Raw genomic sequence first — 15,997 nt, 5'->3', positions numbered from 1 at the left:
AACATGGTATACCGTACTTTGTTTATGATAAATATGTAATATAGACTACGAGAAACGATCGTGTTTAAATAGAAGGCGTTAATAGTCTGAAACAACAACTATGTGAAATCTGCACTTGAATTAATGAGTACTACTTTTACATATTCTCTGCAAGCTGCTATGACAATTTTTCACCGCCTAGCGGTTGCCTGCACTTTAAGGTATCGTAAAACATACTTAAAATGGGTTTACGAGCCTTATGATGAAATTTACCACCACAAAGTTTCTACCGCATATTTCGCCCCCCAAAGGATTCTAGAATTCATTTGTGGATTAAAATTTTCTAACTATTTTACAGTTCAATACAAACGAAATTTTAATTTACAAAGGCTTATCATAAGCTTATCTCCGTTTAAATTCTCACGTATTTTTGTTTGTTGGTTTTTCGACTAGCTACTGCCATTGATCATTCTCACAATTTTTAATTGAGACAGCATTTTATCCGAGAGCATATTACTCAGTTATAGAGGAAAGCACTTACGGGATTTTTTTGAAGTACGAAGATAGAATAAAGAGTGTGGTACTTGTTCGTGGCAGTTTTCGGATATTCCAACGTTTGGAATTACAGGTAGTGCTTTTTTAACTTCTGCAATATTAAACCATTGAATCGTTAACTCGATTGACTATTATACCTTTATTTAACTTATGGATACTGGAAAACGTTCAGATACAGCCGTTGCTGTTTCAAAAGACCCACTTTCGAGAGAAGGAGGACTTCCGGCACCTGTCGATTACCATATGAACCGGAATTTAGGTGCCAGTTCAGATCTGAGAACAACAATAACTAAGCAAATGTCAAATAACGGAACTGAGACCACATCGTCCAAGAAACCTGACCAAGATCGGATGGATTCAGCTTCGAGAAGAAAGGCCCAGAATCGCGAAGCTCAACGCGCTTTCCGGCGAAGAAAGGAGGAACATTTACGTACTCTGGAAAAACAGGTTGTTGAGCTGGAAGAGTTACAACGAGCAACTGCTACGAAAAATCAAATGTTAGAGTCAAAGATACACGAGTTGGAAAATGAAGTAAAACGCCTTAAAGGTAACAAACAGCATCAAGGGTTTCGACAATCAAATGAATTGGACATAATGCCAAGTCTCGATGAGTGGGTCACTCACAGTAAACACAATCAGGTGACTGGACCGTTGATTTTTGAGCATGACACAAGTTTTCCCCAATTAAGTTACTTGGGACTGAATCCATTTACAGAAACAGTTGCAGACCCTGTTCACACGAAACCCGGTTTTAATTCAGAGTCTAATGGAACCCGAGAAATGACAGCTGTTTCTTCTTTACATAGTGACACAACAGCTGCTGCACATTCTTCTGCCAGTAATCTATTAGAAACGCCTCAAGCCGGTGCGGGCTCGAGTGCTTCTCCGGAGTCGCTTGCGTCCAAGGAGAAGGAAGGTCTTGATGAAAATGTGTTTTGTAAGGAGCTCAGTACAGCTTGTGGCACCGTGTGCACGCTTCCTAAACGAGAAAGGCAAAGTCCTGCTGCCTATTCAGGCTACTCGTCGAAGATTCCGCCTCCCAGTGTGAGCAGCAACAAAGCTACATCTGTTACGCCAAGCACTGGTTCTGGTTCTTCGTCCTCCGGTGACTACGCTACTTCTAGACTTGAAAATAGCATTGCTTTCCCAAGTGTCTCTTCTTATTTTCCACTTCAGGAGAAAGACGCTTCTCATGCGGAAACCGATCCTAGTGTATTTGAGGCATGGCGTGAACCCATTGACTCTCTGGACAATGACTTTGCAACAAACGATGCAATTTTCAATGAGGTATTCCCCGACCTTTTCAATGATACGACGAAAGCTTCGGAGGAGTCTGCCTATCTACTTACTCCAGAAATACTTCAAAATGCATCATCTCTTACAGACAGCGCTTTCTCCTCGACTCTTATAACTCAGGCAAAGGATGATTCCGCAAGCTTTAACTTCACCGCGCTTGAACAAGCAGATAACTTGTCCGGACCTATCCTGCCAAGTCCCGCTCAAACCAATCCTCCTTTTGCATCAACCGTACCCGAGAAATCAACTGACCATCAACCAGAAACTTTTGTATCAAGTTCCGATCTTGAGACAACTCAACCTCCACCGGAGGAAGAAGAGATTATTCCTCCTAAAGGTTACAATTACCTTAATTGCGCAACTGTTTGGTCAAAGATTGTCGAACATCCGAAGTTCGAACAAATTGATATCGATGATTTGTGTGTCAAATTAAAGGAAAAGGCCAAGTGTTCGCACACTGGTGTTTTAGTGGATGAAAAAGAACTATCTGAAACGATTAATAGTGTTATTGGTTGAGAATACCTTTTTGCTTTAACGCTTTCATATACCTTCTATCTTGAATCCATGATTAAACACACAGCTATGACTCTATAACTCCCTTATGTGTGCCGCAAAATATAAAGAATAGTCAACGAAACGTTGACATGTTTAGGTATATACTCTTATGTAATCTCTGTTTTAATGTTTATTGTTTATTATATTCAGTCTATTTCAATGTTCAACAATAAAGAGTTACAGTTGTTCACGTTTAGCAATAAACTGGCAATGAACTCAGAGAGTGATCTGTAAGCACCAAAACTCGCCGAGAACTGTTTCCAGTGGCCAAAAATTTATGTAACGGAGTTATACATAGTGTCTATAAACCAAGCCTTTCACCTAGCATTCATCTAAAACATCGTCTTACTTCATGAGTACACAAGAAAAAAATAACATATCTGAGGAAACGAATGAAGATCTTAAAACATCAGCAACAGCCAGCATCCTTTTGAAACGTTTACCTGAAGACACAGCCAGCATACTAGACTCTTATAAAAGCCGAGGAAATGAAAAAGGTAATTCCAAGATATCTTCAGTACTGTCTATTGACGAACTACAGTGACATTACGATTTATGCCGATTGGCAGAACACCCACACTTAAGACAGCAGTTTTTACAATTAGTGGAAACCAGAAATTTGAAGTAATTATTAAGTTCATAAAGAAACAACTATCTATGCGTAAAGATGCCTCACTTGTACGTAAACTAGATACATATATCAGTTGATGTTATTGCATTTCATTAACAAATCAGTACTTGTTTATCAATTCGTGTTTTTCACCGGCCCCCGACGAAAGAATAGGAAATTTGTTTTCTAGTTTCAAGACAAACGATTGTCTTCTTATTCAATATTGTACAAATGTAGCATTCGGTTAAGGTAATAATAAATCATCTATCATATAATTTGAACGATATATTGCCATTATCCTCCTTAAGCGGATGAAAGCAGCAGTCCGAAACGAAGGAATAAATGTTAGCAAGCACATTAAGCCTGCACATCATTATCCTTTGCAACGTCTACAGTGGACTGAGATTCGGTTGCGGTGGAAGCGTCAGCAGTTATAGAACTGTCTGCCGAAGGCGGTGCTTCAACAGGCTTTTCCTCAGAAACTACGGGTTCAGCTTCATTCTGTACCTCTGTTTTTACGGGAATAAGGTTCCCTTCCGATTGACCCTCCTCAGATGATCCAGCTGCAGTAGCATTTTTTTGTGAATTCTCAATTAACGCCGAATCCAAAGCGGCAGCAGCAGTCAAGGCATCTATGGCAGATGTTGCACTTTGACGTTGCTTACGAGGTTTTCTACCACGTCTGGTATGTGGCTTCTTCTCTTTTTGATTCTCTTCACCGGGTGCCAATTTATCGGGAAGTGACGCGTCTTCGTTATTCAGCAACTTCTCAACCGCCTCTCCTTGGTCTTCGAGTGTTGTCTCATCGTCCGCAGAGGTTTCGTCGTCATCGACAGTTTCATCTTGCATACGTCGACGCTCACGAGTCATTCTGTAGTTATAACGAGGGGGTATTGAATCTTCAAGAGTTGATTGACGAGATGAACGACGAGTAGTAATATTCTTACGCCTTGTATATTTACGTTTTGGAGTAACACCCTCTGTTTTTACACGAAAAGCTTCAGGGTGTTCGCGAATAACACTTAACAGATATTCTCCTCGCCGAACAAGATGTACTGCAGTGGGAACATTCCTAAAATCTCGGTTCAGTCTATTTTCGTCAAGAAACATTTTGTCTCCAAGCTCTAGTTCCGGGTCATCACGAATAGTGTGCCAAGCACCAAACCCATGTCGGTCGATACCAACTAACAGCATCGAGTCCTCTTTTATACCCCAGTTGCAAGACCAGCTATGCACACTTCGGATGGGGTAGCCAATTCTTTGTTTTACAGGATCCAATCCTTTGAGAGCACGATGAAGGCAAGTTAAGTCTTTAACACGTTGAGTTATAGTTTCGGCATTAATATTTTTTACGCCCTTAAACTCAATGAGAATGGCTTTTCGTGGTTGCTTAGTTCTTCCCTCATCAAGTTCGTAGCGTTCGACTGCCTTTTCACAAGCTTCTACCATTTCAGCTGCAACTTTCTTTACCTTTTTAGGATCCGCATGAGCAATTTCGGCTTCGTTGACGACATCCTCGTAACGTTCATCAACAAGACCGAACTTGATCATTGCCCGGTAAAGTTGACGAATTTCCTTTTCATTAATCATTGCTTCACGACGTTGTTGCCGTTTAGTAATTGATTTAGTAGTGCGTCGAGGTTTAAGTTCCTCTTCTTCTTCTTGACGCTTTCTTTCACGCTCTTCTTCAGCTGCACGCTCAGCGGCAATCCGTTTTTCTTCTTCTTCAATTTTAGAGCGCTCTTCTTCAGGAATAATGTCAGTCCAGGACAAGTCATCAGCCTTGTAATCTGTAACCTCGAACTGTTTAAGGAACTCTTCTCCACCCAAGTTAGTACCACCGACATCATTAGATGAGTCGTGATCTTCAGCATGCTTCAAGATGTCGTCCAAATTCATATTCTCCAGTTTTTGTTGATTATCATTAGCTTTGAACATATTAGAAGCACCAAATTTCAAGATAGCATTTAATTCCTGAGAAGTAATTTTGTCGCTTTTTGAGTTCTTGGATTTCTCAGTAACACCCAAAGAAATAATAGCATATTCCAAAATCATTTTACGACGCGCTCTTTCCAAAATGTCCTCTTCAACAGTGTCTTTAGAAAGAAACCGATAAACACTCACGTGGTTCTTTTGACCAATTCTGTGAGCCCGAGCCATTGCTTGAAGGTCCGCCTGAGGATTCCAATCGGAATCGAAAATAATGACAGTGTCTGCAGTACTCAAGTTGATACCCAAACCACCGGCACGGGTACTTAATAAAAAGACAAAATCAGGACTATCAGGAGAATTAAAGTGATCGATTGCCAGCCGACGCACTGGAGCGGGAATTGTTCCGTCAAGTCTTTGAAAGTTATAACCACGTAAGTTCATGTACTCTGCAAGAATGTTAAGGACCTTGACCATTTGAGTGAAAATAAGAACACGGTGCCCGTCTTGCTTGAGTCGCTGCAGTAGCTTATCAAGCAAAACCATTTTTCCGCTGTTCATCACAATTCCACGTAGTTTGTCTTCTCTGGTATTTTTTCTGCCAATCATCCACTTTTCCTGAACGCCAGGAAACAAATAAGGATGATTAGACGCCTTTTTGAGCTCTACCACAATGTTTAGAAGTGACACATGCGCGTTTCCAGCAGCAGCTCCAGAAAGGGCACGATAGTTTCTGGTTAAAATGTTTTTGTAGAGTTGTGTTTGTAAATCAGAAAGTTCCACACGAAGAATGCGTTCCGTTTTAGAAGGTAAAGACTTTTCAACATCACGCTTCAGACGTCGGAGAATGAAAGGATGTAACCGTTGCTGAAGATCGCGGATGTTGCGCTCTTGTTCTTCATTTGGCTGTTCGAAATTCAATTCGTCACGGATGTAGAAACGGCCGGGCATAAGAAAGTTTACCAAAGACGCAAGTTCTTTCAGATTGTTCTGCAAAGGAGTACCCGTAATTAGTAAACGATTAGCAGTCCTGAACTGCGAAAGAGCTTCATACAAAGAAGACTCACTGTTTTTCAAACGATGTGCTTCATCGACAGCCAAATATTGCCAACGAATATTGTTGAGCTCTTGGCGATCTTTTAGGATATACTCATAAGTTGTTAACAGGATGTTAAACTTTAACTTTCGAGCATTAGTAGAGACATAGAATTCATAGTCGCGAATAGTAGTACGGGCCTCCGAGTTACCCGTATAGCAAATACTATTAATATCGGGAGCCCACCGAGCAAGAGTTTCTTGCCAAGCCGGAACTGTTGATAAAGGCACAACAATGAGAAAAGGACCATGTTGCTTAAGTTGGTGAATCAGATACGAAAGGAAACAAACTGTCTGTACGGTTTTACCAAGACCCATTTCGTCAGCTAAAATGCCATTTTCATTTCGATGCCATAGATAAGCCATCCAGTTAAGGCCAGTTAACTGGAAATCTCTAAGCTCGCCACCTTTTATGTAAGAAGGCTGCTTGTCGAGTTTGCGATATGCAGGACGGGTATTGTAATACACACCTTTGAAAGGTAGATATGGACTTGTCTCGCGCCTCAAGAAAGAACGCACTTTTTCGGGAGCAAGTTGAGCAATCGTAGCCGCGTCTTCCCAAGTACACGCATCATAAGGAAGTTGATTCCATTTAACAAAATACTCAGTTTGATCTTCTGGCCCAACCTCAGCAGCGATAACCCGTTCCACACATTTGTACTCTTCAAAAAGCATGCGTTTTCTCTCACGCTCAATGTCAAGAGACTCGATGTCTTCAGCGGTAGTGGTCGGGTCAGCACGAATTAGACGATCTTGAACAATATTAATTTTGATGTAATTGTCCACTTTTTTGTAACCACGGTAAGACACCGCATCTGGATAGTTCATCCATGTGTTATGTAAATGCGAAACACCGCTCCATTTAATAAAGAACTGGTAATCATTTTTGGGATCATCTCCTTCAGCATCCTCTCGTCTTCGATGATCAAGAACCAAGTCAATCATAGGTTCTGGCTCTTCTTCAACTGCGTTTTCATCGACTCCGTCTTCCTCAAACTCGTCGCCGCTCAAGTCGCCATATAACTCTTGCTCATTATAACTAGCGAGCCGCCCCTTAGTAGAGCGAGAGGACACACGAATTTCAGTGACAGGAGGCGTGTTTCGCATGTATGGTTTGTGCGTACGCTCGTAAGAATCATCATCACTGTCTTGCGGAGTACTCTTCCGAGACGGTTTTTGCTTTTTGCGCCTTGGCACTGGTGGCTCCAAGTCGTCGCCGCTGTCCATATAGGCTGAATCACGATACGAAGTTCGTTTTGTCCGTGTAGAACGTCTCCACCCCAGGTCGTTGGAAACACTTGAGTCGACTGAAGGCGTGAGTTCGCTTGGAGTCGCAACTGAATCGGGAGTGTTCGTTCCAGTAGCATATGCTGCAGGTGTGGGATTTAAACTGTCCATAGATGCTGTTATGCCTGAATTTACAGGGGCAACAGGTGTTGTCCCAGTGGTACTTTGAGCTTGTGCGACATCCGTTTTTTGAAAATCTGGAAGTAATGAAGTTTCTGAAACAATCATAGTTTGATCAACAGCGGTATCGGCCAAAGACGATGGCGTTTCGTTGTTAATCGTTCCTAACCCACCGTTTGTGCTGACCAGGTGGGAATCCATGCTGTCGTGTTTCAGACAATTTGATTCTATCGTTCCTGTGACAATGCTAAACAATCAAGAACGAGAAAACCTGTTATTATTTTTTTCAGTTTAATATAGATGCTGCGGACGTTGAAAAAAACAAACCGCATGTTGTAAATCATTGAAATGATTTGCGAGAACCAAGGTTTCTCAAAGCACTTCTTAAAAGTGCATTAAACGGTTTATTGATTCATTAAATATCATTATACTGGTTTAACGCAACTTACCGCATTTCGCTAAAATTATTTAACGATACATTTTAGTTCAGTATATTGCCTTAATTTAAATACGATTATCCAATGTTATCTAAGGAGTAAATAAATAGAGTTATCACCCCACACAACAAAAACCTACAACATATTGTCGTCTTTGAAACACGTGGGCGCTGAATAAGAGCCCTGGCTGTACTCCGCGGCGGACAATTTTACAACGTTCTCTTTACCATTACCTGGGTCGGCACGAACAATGAGCAATCCGACCATTTCCTCTTTATTAAATCCTGTAAAGGGGGGTCCGAAAGCTACGGTTTCCCGAAAAAGAAAGGCTGTCGGAAATGCCAAACAATCGACTAAAAATGTGCCAAAACAAACTCGCTTTCTTATTGATTTGGGCCTCCCAGGGTATGATATACAGCCATTGGCAAGCGTCTTACAAAAGTCAAAACGAATTGTCGTAATCACTGGTATGTAAATCCATTGTGAAGTGAAACGAAGAGGAGAAAGGTCCAATTTGTCTGGACAACGAGCTTATTACTTTGTTTGGGTGAAATTGGACTGTTGTTTTTGTATAATTGGTAAAAGTATTAGACAACTTGGATTTTTCTCAACTTCGAATTGCGTTGAACAATTATGTGTTTTTCTGTTTCTCACATCTTTACAGGGGCTGGTATTTCATGTCAAGCAGGAATTCCCGACTTTCGTTCATCCACTGGACTTTTCAAAACACTGCGCTCAGAATACGGGATCTCGTTCTCCGGAAAGGAAATGTTTGATAATTCCGTTTACAGGGTAAGTTCAAAGACCAGTTGGTCGTGTATCATTATTGGATTAAGGCTAACATCTTTTGGGAAGAACATTGAAACGGTTAATATCTTCCATGAAATGATTAAGCAGCTGTATGAACTTTCAAAAAATGCCAATCCAACAGACTTTCACTACTTCTTGGCGAAACTGGCTAAGGAATCGCGTCTTTTGCGGTTGTATACTCAAAACATTGATTATCTGGAAACTCGGTTAGAGGGGCTGGAAACAAGTATCCCCCTTCCATCTTCCCCGCCTTGGCCGCTTACTATCGCACTTCATGGAACGCTTGAAATGGTGTCTTGTACGAAGTGTGGTTACATTCAAAAGTTTGATCCAAGCTTTTTTGGGAAGGACGGCTTAACAGCCTGTCCAGAGTGCAGAATAGGCAACGAAGTTCGAAGGATTGCTGGAAAGCGATCTACGGCAGAGGGTTGTTTACGGCCTCGCATAGTGCTATACAACGAATCTCATCCCGATTCGGAAGCAATTGGCTCTGTATGCACTCAAGATTTAAAATCAAAACCCGACTGTCTTATCATCGCCGGTACTTCGTGTAAAATTCCCGGAGTAAAGCGAATCATTAAGCAGATGAGTATGTCTGTCAGGAGACAAAAGGGAAGTGTTGTTTGGATGAATCATGATCCCCCTAACAAAGAGTTCGATCATTTATGTGACGTTATCGTCACTGGCGATTGCCAAACAGCGGTGAAAGAGGCCACTGCATATGTTGGTCCGACTGCACTGAACATAAAGCTGAAAACGCATGGTGCGAAGAAGCCTGAAAACCAGAGGCCGCGTGTTTACAAAAAACGAGCAAAGGTTGAGGGGGATATAATGTTGAAGGAAGTTTTCCGATCGTCGAAAGCTTCATCTGTTCCCCCAAGACCAAAAGTGAAACTCGAAGAAGTTTAGATTCCATGTCCCCTTTCCACTGACCGCTATTTTTAATTCCCTCCCATATGTCTACTTTAATGTTGGAAACTATTAATCTGAGCACAGGGTCCTGATAGAAGTACACAGCGTTGATATATTTAAAAAAGGGATCCTATGATGATGGCTATTCCGCGCTCGGGTCCGTATAACTTCATCGCTTTCTGAAGCATCATATTTAGTCGGTGAAATACGTTTAGCTCTTTCTTTTGTTCTATTTTTCTTATAGCATTCGTTCTCCTTGAATGTACGTTAAATTTAGACTTTGCAAACCCAAACTCGTCAAATTTGATGATCCAATGAATATCCACCGTGTAATGAAGATTTGATATTGAAAATGTTTGCAGTCGTGCCTGTACTTGATGCGATTGTGACATCTGTTTTCTTAACAAGTTGATCCATGTCAAGCAGCGTTGTCGATGAATTAGAGAGAATAGAGAGATTGCTCGAAGAGCACATACCAAGTCAGACAATTTGCCTGACCGTGTAAGGATTTCATTCAACTCGGGTTGTGCAAAGACCGGAACAGTTGTGTGAAGATTCGTTATTGACCAAGAAGCAGTGTGGACATTTAATTCAACTTGAAATGTCATACAAGTTAAATCGCGAGAAGTACCATATAAGAGATGTTTCGTATTTTCCTCATCCACTACTTCAGTATTATGCTTTGTAAACACAATATTGTGAAAAGAGACATTGACTGGATGAATAATTCCGGGATGAAAGTCAGCCAATGTAGTATGCTCATCCAGTAATGAAGTTTGTTCTCCACTAGGTATTTGAGAAAATCCGTTAAAACTCGTTTCTGGAACTTGAAGTGTTTTTGTTTGTGCTTGAGCAGGTGCAGTGTCAATACGAAGCAGTTCCTGTATGAAGTCCTCAATATTTTTGCTTTCCTGACGCCGTTCCTTTCTTTTTCTTTCAATCTGATTCTCAAGATCTGCTATTATTTGCTTCAAGTTGTCACGCCTTTGAAGCAAACTAATTGTAGTATCCTTAGTAGAGGAGGTGGTATTTTGAGATGAAAGTGAAGAATGTGCCTTTACCGTTTCATTTGCTCGTTGAGGCCCGGATTGAGTATTCTCATTCTCGCTATCAGAAATCTCTTCCGAAATAGAACTGAATCTTCTTTGAGACATTTCCTTATTAACTAACTAAGAATGAACGATTCACATTCCTGTAAAAGCAAATTTTGTGAAACAATATTCGACACACCCAGTTAATAAAGCGTCGACAGGATCTTCATCCGGTGCAATTTTGGTGTAGCAATGATCTGCAACATTGCGTTGGTGGTAACTTTCATGATCTGCGGTTGTCGATCTAATCCATAGAAAGGTGTCTTTCCTCCGTACAAGAAGAAACCAGTTTATTGCATTTTTACAATGGAGAAATTTACGCGATGGAGAGGTGTGTACAATTGTGTCCACATGTGTTCTAACCTCTTTTGTAGATCCCAGCACTGGCATCGCACCGTTTTATCCTATTAGACAATACGAAAACATTTCACTCGCTATTCTGATACCTCTAAGAATATCTTTATCCGTAATTCGGGGATCCTTGGTTGCCTTTGTTTTTTTCGTTTATTTTGTTTTAACAACAATTTTAAATTTCTTATTCGGAAAAGCATGTCCAAAGCTTGTGAGTTTCGTTCATAACAGCCTCTTGCAATTGATTCTCTTCTTGCTGGGCTTTCTTAACACTCGTTTTACTAAAATTGGGTACGCAATGGTAACTATGGGCAAGAGTTTCTAACGGTATCTTTAGTTCGTTTGTTCAGGGAGATAGTTTACAGCCTGGTGACATTATTGCTGTCAATCATACAAGTCCCATCGATGTGTTAATTTTGGCCCTTCGGTATAATCCTGTATTTGTGGCTTCCTATGCAGATTCCCAATATGTTACAACCAGTTCGACGTGGACTGAGTTCAAACAGTGTTTTAATTCCGAAAAAAGAAAGACGCCCGTGAAAGGTGCAATCACACTTAGTAAAGCGGCTAATTACGCTCATCAGAAGAAGCGGTTGTTGGTCGTGTTTCCAGAGGTATGCTTTGATGCTTTAAATGTGTATCTCATTAACGTTTATGATAGGGATTTTGTTCCAATGGTAGAGCAATTTGCAAGTTTACAAACTGCTTGACTTCTGCGGGTCCACAAGACCGCATTTTTTTGCTGTACATTAAATACATGCAGGGTGATCTTACACTCGGTGTCCCCTCTATCGTTGCGTTTGCAAAAACTTTTTTCTCTTACTTTGTATTTGAAACTCGCCTTCGATTTTCCGCGGAACCAATCATCCCTCGAAACACGCTGGATGTCACAAAAGAAGTAAGTGAGCAGTTGGCAAAATTGGGAAGAGTACGTCAAGTTCAACTTGGTTTATCTGATCGTGAAGAGTTTTTACAATATTGGTTTCACACAAAAAGAGGAAAAAGCGCGTAATTGAATCGCTGTAATGAATGGATGACAGTTACGATATCATTGTGCATTCCTTTACCAAACCTCCTCGATAAATTTGAAAGGAGGTGTTGTTTGCCATTCTTTCATTACCTGTTGTGCTTCTTGTAAGGTGCATTTTAGATACTTCATTGTGACTTCTAGCAGTACTTGTTCAATATCTTTGACAAGACCATGACCAGAACCACAAAGGTAAATGTGCCCATTCTTATCGTTAATAACGTCCCAGACGATTCCCGGATTTCTTTTCAGAGCATCTTGAACATGTTCTTTCCGGCCGACTCTGGACTCGGCCAAGATTTTTATGACTTTCTGGTTGTTCATTGAGATGTTTCTTAAATCTTCACTAAATAGCTCATCCTTGGTGTGATCTCGACATCCTTGAAATATCCAGATGTTCCCCATGTTTGATGGGTTAGACAATCGTCTTTGTACAAAACCTCGAAACGGTGCTATACCAACACCTACTCCAATAAGAATCATAGGACCTTTATCCTTGAAATTTAAGGCAAACTGGTTGCGCTGTAGGCCTCTATACATTGGTAACAGTACCACATTTTCTGATGTTGCTTTACCATTGTGCTTTGCGGACATTACCATCTGGGCTAATCGTTCCAGAAATCCGGAACCAATTCCTTTATAGGATATGTTGTTAAGATCTTTAAACTCTTGTACTGTTACGGCAAACTCAAGTGAGCCAGGTGTTAACTTGGGATCATTAGACATAGAATACCACCTTGGCATAAGTTGCGGTAATACGCTCAACAAATAGTCAATTGAGGGCGTGGAATGAGGAAACATTTCTAAAAGTTGAAGGACGGTAATGTTGTATGAACTTGTGTTCGGGTAACACAGGTTGCTCGGTCGTTTCATGAGTTGGGATATGAGTAAGCGTTCTAATGGGTCCTTTGAAGAGAACCCTAGTAATTGTAGCAAGTCTTTAGAAGGTGGTTGCGATAGAAAATCAGTAGTCCATCGTAACAATTCGTATATGTTCGTGCGAATTTCTCGAGGTTTGTTTTCTCCCCACATAGACGGCCAACGGCCGCTGCTAGTAATTAGAATGCAGGGTTTAATAGCATCTTGCATGGTAATGTTCAGTGCAGTTAAAAGCCGTGTTACAGAGATATCGGAATTAGGTGCCATAACGCCGATGGTCCCGCCAACGAGCCATTCTGTTCCTTGAGGAAGCGGATAATGAGATACATCTATTGTTATGTTGTAAGTTTTCTTTAGAGCGCTTGGCTTGTTTAGTAATTTAGCATCCAAAACGGGGGCACAATGTACTGGGTAAGGCGGATGCGGTTCAATAAACTTTGGCGGCCGATTCTCGTTTCCTGTTCCTACATACTTTTCATTGGAAAGTTCATTGTCTGCATTTATTAAGGTAACCCGCTTTTGCGGAGGAGAAGAAAAGTCGGGTGTGTTGGGATGTTCTTTTAAGTAAGATACATCAATATTAAGTTCTCGAAGAAGGGAATTGAACAAAAAGTTGGCGTTCTTACAAGAACGGAATCCTGAATGAAATGATCTTAGAAAATCATTCGGTAAATACAGGGAAGAAATGTGCTTATGCAGCCGAAAAGTGGTAGAAATACAAGAGAACAGATACTTAGTATTGTGTAGCATTGAACAACGTTTATTTTATTGGTAATAGTAGTTCAACACCAGAGCAATAGTTTTATAAGAATTTTCAATTTTGAACCTGAAAGCGTTTTTCGTTGTGCAGCAATCGAATTGTTTTGTTTACAAGATTGTCGGCAATTATAATAGCCATTCAGTAAAATAGGTGAGCACCCTTTGTTTTTTCTAGGAATTTAAGAGGTTAAATTTATGATATTATACTGCACAGCGTTTGAAATATTGGTGGAATATTCTACCTCACGTTGGCGTCATTGGATATGGAAGTGTCGAATAATAGGAATTCTGTAAACATATTATTTTTGTACAAAAGCAAACACGCTTTAAGATCAATATAGCACATATTATTATTCATTACATATCGTCAATTTGATATTTACACAAAGTCGTAAAACAAAAAATTAAAGTAATTAAAGTTAAAACTGCATATATCCATACATACGAATATGTGAACGTTTATCTTGAAAAAGCATTACTTAGTAACCAAATTTATTACGCTCTCAACGAACCTTTCAATTCTACAACAATACAGTTTAAATAAGTGGATAAAAATACCCGTGCTTGTGTTCACTTTAAGTCGTAGGGTTTAAGTTCAAGCTCCCATCAGTTCTAACGGAGAACCGCCAGAACCCACTTCCCATCCAATACCGAATTGGTGAATAACAAAATTGGTTATATATTGTATAAGAATGAAAGAACCCTTGTTTATGTTTAATTGCGCATCACTGAAACAAGCCGATAATTAGTGTCGCAAATACTCGGCTGGGAATTTTATTGGACGATGATTTTCTTCACCTACTCGAGGCAATTGCCTTTTTACTGAATCAGAGACCAAAATATGTGACACAACTCCGTTATCAAGTAATGATTGCAATTGTATAAATAAGAGAATGTTACTATTTTTCTAAAATTTAGTAAAAATGTATACACAGAGATCGCAATTCGCATGTCTATACTCTCTAACGGCATATTCTGTTAAGCAATTACAATTGGATGTAACGCGAAGTACAATATCTCTCTCTTCATTTGCTACTTAGCACAGAGAACAAAGCGTAAATAAAACGCATTTATAAGAATACACATCTTCATATTTCTATCGTTTATTGGAGCTAACTTTCTTCACGTCATCTCGTAAGTCCAAACGCCCCCTGAGGCATAGATAAAAAAGAACAAATGATAAACGTAATAGATGTGTGACAGGTAGTAACGTTCCGAGTATGTGGAATTCGTAATGAAAATTGTTGAACAGCTACTGATTCCTACTGTGCAGACTCAGCAGTGTGAGCTAAGAATATGGAACAAGGAGGAGCTGGTTATCGGATAGGTATGACAAGTACGACGTTCATATTAGTGAACGAAAGATCTACAACAGTGTCTAACGATAAGAACTGGCACCAAATAGTCGCGCAGGTTGCAAGGGATCCATGTGCAAAAAGTAAGTGTTTTAAAATGAACGAGAAATGTTCCTTAGCAAACATTCATGACGTTAAAAAGCTTTGCTTGAAAATTTTACAATTTAATTGTGCTTAAGTTTGCATTCATTGGATACAATGAACACATTCACTGATACATTACAGGGCTAAAATCCCAGAGGGAACCTTGCGGTTTGGTACCTTCGTGGACTCAGGTCGCTTTCAGAGTTGGAATTGGAAGCACTGGGGCTGCGTTACACCGAGAATACTTAAAAATGTGAAAGCCAGAATGGGCGGCGACATATGGAACAACCTCGACGGTATTACAGCCCTTCCCGAAGACTTGGCTGAGAAAGTAGTTTCTGCAATCGAAACTGGTCATGTCGCACCCGAAGACGAGAGACAGAGTAGGTCTTTCGCCAAAGAAAATGCGCTTGGTACAGCTGCTCGCAAACAAGTAATGTTACGGAAAAAAAAAAGGCAAGAAGGTAACATTGTACCGCTACAAACAACACTCCTAAGCTTTAAAAAGGAGCCGGTAATTATTCGCAAAAACAGGCGGCATCATCTGGTTGAGAAATCAGTTCTTAGCGATTCTGACATTGAGGCTGAATTTTCAGATGATTCTAACGGGAACTCTTCCTAAAGATGTACACTTCTACGATTGTTATGTTGTTGCTAAGGTCCTCTATTTTTGATATGGTGTAATTTTGAATTATCGACTGTGATAAACAGTATGAATAGCTTTACGATTTTATAAGTTACAAAAGACGCTAATGTATTAATGATTATGCTTTCATGTAAGTCATTTCTTTGATTTCTTCCCTCGGAGATTCTGTTTATAAATTAGCCTTTTTAAGCGAAAGTTTAATAATCAAGCCGAACGAATG

At 40.2% G+C, this 15,997-nt stretch overlaps 8 protein-coding genes across 8 annotated transcripts; 5 read left to right on the top strand and 3 right to left on the bottom strand.

Annotated features, from left to right (window-relative positions):
• The first annotated feature begins 147 nt into the window (after positions 1-147).
• On the top strand, positions 148-2,588 carry SJAG_04036 (transcription factor Pap1/Caf3). The gene has a single exon (XM_002175122.2). The coding sequence runs from the start codon at positions 685-687 to the stop codon at positions 2,344-2,346; it is 1,662 nt and encodes a 553-aa protein (XP_002175158.1). The 5' UTR covers positions 148-684; the 3' UTR covers positions 2,347-2,588.
• On the top strand, positions 2,562-3,304 carry SJAG_06309 (autophagy associated ubiquitin-like modifier Atg12). The gene is made up of 3 exons (XM_011050709.1): positions 2,562-2,882; positions 2,927-3,063; positions 3,121-3,304. Exons 1-3 carry the CDS (start codon positions 2,738-2,740, stop codon positions 3,241-3,243), a joined length of 405 nt encoding a protein of 134 aa, XP_011049011.1. The 5' UTR covers positions 2,562-2,737; the 3' UTR covers positions 3,244-3,304.
• SJAG_04038 (chromodomain helicase hrp1) lies at positions 2,988-7,793 on the bottom strand. The gene has a single exon (XM_002175123.2). The coding sequence runs from the start codon at positions 7,625-7,627 to the stop codon at positions 3,353-3,355; it is 4,275 nt and encodes a 1,424-aa protein (XP_002175159.2). The 5' UTR covers positions 7,628-7,793; the 3' UTR covers positions 2,988-3,352.
• A 117-nt stretch (positions 7,794-7,910) lies between these two features.
• Positions 7,911-10,913, bottom strand: SJAG_04040 (Sim4 and Mal2 associated protein 2). The gene has a single exon (XM_002175125.2). The coding sequence runs from the start codon at positions 10,737-10,739 to the stop codon at positions 9,702-9,704; it is 1,038 nt and encodes a 345-aa protein (XP_002175161.1). The 5' UTR covers positions 10,740-10,913; the 3' UTR covers positions 7,911-9,701.
• SJAG_04039 (Sir2 family histone deacetylase Hst4) lies at positions 7,985-9,582 on the top strand (the record flags this gene model as incomplete). Its single annotated transcript, XM_002175124.2, has 3 exons — positions 7,985-8,330; positions 8,528-8,655; positions 8,719-9,582. Exons 1-3 carry the CDS (start codon positions 8,114-8,116, stop codon positions 9,580-9,582), a joined length of 1,209 nt encoding a protein of 402 aa, XP_002175160.2. The 5' UTR covers positions 7,985-8,113.
• Positions 10,914-10,982: 69 nt separating the features above from the next.
• Positions 10,983-12,917, top strand: SJAG_04041 (acyltransferase; the record flags this gene model as incomplete). The annotated part of the gene is made up of 4 exons (XM_002175126.2): positions 10,983-11,007; positions 11,051-11,318; positions 11,365-11,641; positions 11,689-12,917. The coding sequence occupies 4 exons, from the start codon at positions 10,983-10,985 to the stop codon at positions 12,037-12,039; spliced, it is 921 nt and encodes a 306-aa protein (XP_002175162.1). The 3' UTR covers positions 12,040-12,917.
• Positions 11,081-13,946, bottom strand: SJAG_04042 (FAD binding protein). The gene has a single exon (XM_002175127.2). It carries the CDS (start codon positions 13,681-13,683, stop codon positions 12,091-12,093), a length of 1,593 nt encoding a protein of 530 aa, XP_002175163.1. The 5' UTR covers positions 13,684-13,946; the 3' UTR covers positions 11,081-12,090.
• Positions 13,947-14,923: 977 nt separating this feature from the next.
• On the top strand, positions 14,924-15,915 carry SJAG_04043 (hypothetical protein). Its single transcript, XM_002175128.2, has 3 exons — positions 14,924-15,019; positions 15,082-15,130; positions 15,273-15,915. The coding sequence occupies exons 1-3, from the start codon at positions 14,989-14,991 to the stop codon at positions 15,751-15,753; spliced, it is 561 nt and encodes a 186-aa protein (XP_002175164.1). The 5' UTR covers positions 14,924-14,988; the 3' UTR covers positions 15,754-15,915.
• Positions 15,916-15,997: the final 82 nt, after the last annotated feature.

Source organism: Schizosaccharomyces japonicus (assembly GCF_000149845.2).
Source record: "Schizosaccharomyces japonicus yFS275 unplaced genomic scaffold supercont5.2, whole genome shotgun sequence".
Classification (NCBI taxonomy): Eukaryota; Fungi; Ascomycota; class Schizosaccharomycetes; order Schizosaccharomycetales; family Schizosaccharomycetaceae; genus Schizosaccharomyces; species Schizosaccharomyces japonicus.
The sequence above is the reverse complement of the archived record's forward strand: the minus strand, read 5'-3'. Positions and strand labels throughout refer to the sequence as shown.

Bases quoted from the DNA above. Each gene is read 5' to 3' on its own strand.
- SJAG_04036 (XM_002175122.2), top strand. From the start codon at position 685: ATGGATACTGGAAAACGTTCAGATACAGCCGTTGCTGTTTCAAAAGAC.
- SJAG_06309 (XM_011050709.1), top strand. From the start codon at position 2,738: ATGAGTACACAAGAAAAAAATAACATATCTGAGGAAACGAATGAAGAT. The intron at 2,883-2,926 runs GTAATTCCAAGA...GACGAACTACAG, and splicing joins AAGCCGAGGAAATGAAAAAG to TGACATTACGATTTATGCCG. The intron at 3,064-3,120 runs GTACGTAAACTA...TTAACAAATCAG, and splicing joins TGCGTAAAGATGCCTCACTT to TACTTGTTTATCAATTCGTG.
- SJAG_04038 (XM_002175123.2), bottom strand. From the start codon at position 7,627: ATGGATTCCCACCTGGTCAGCACAAACGGTGGGTTAGGAACGATTAAC.
- SJAG_04040 (XM_002175125.2), bottom strand. From the start codon at position 10,739: ATGTCTCAAAGAAGATTCAGTTCTATTTCGGAAGAGATTTCTGATAGC.
- SJAG_04042 (XM_002175127.2), bottom strand. From the start codon at position 13,683: ATGCTACACAATACTAAGTATCTGTTCTCTTGTATTTCTACCACTTTT.
- SJAG_04043 (XM_002175128.2), top strand. From the start codon at position 14,989: ATGGAACAAGGAGGAGCTGGTTATCGGATAG. The intron at 15,020-15,081 runs GTATGACAAGTA...TCTAACGATAAG, and splicing joins AGGAGCTGGTTATCGGATAG to AACTGGCACCAAATAGTCGC. The intron at 15,131-15,272 runs GTAAGTGTTTTA...GATACATTACAG, and splicing joins AAGGGATCCATGTGCAAAAA to GGCTAAAATCCCAGAGGGAA.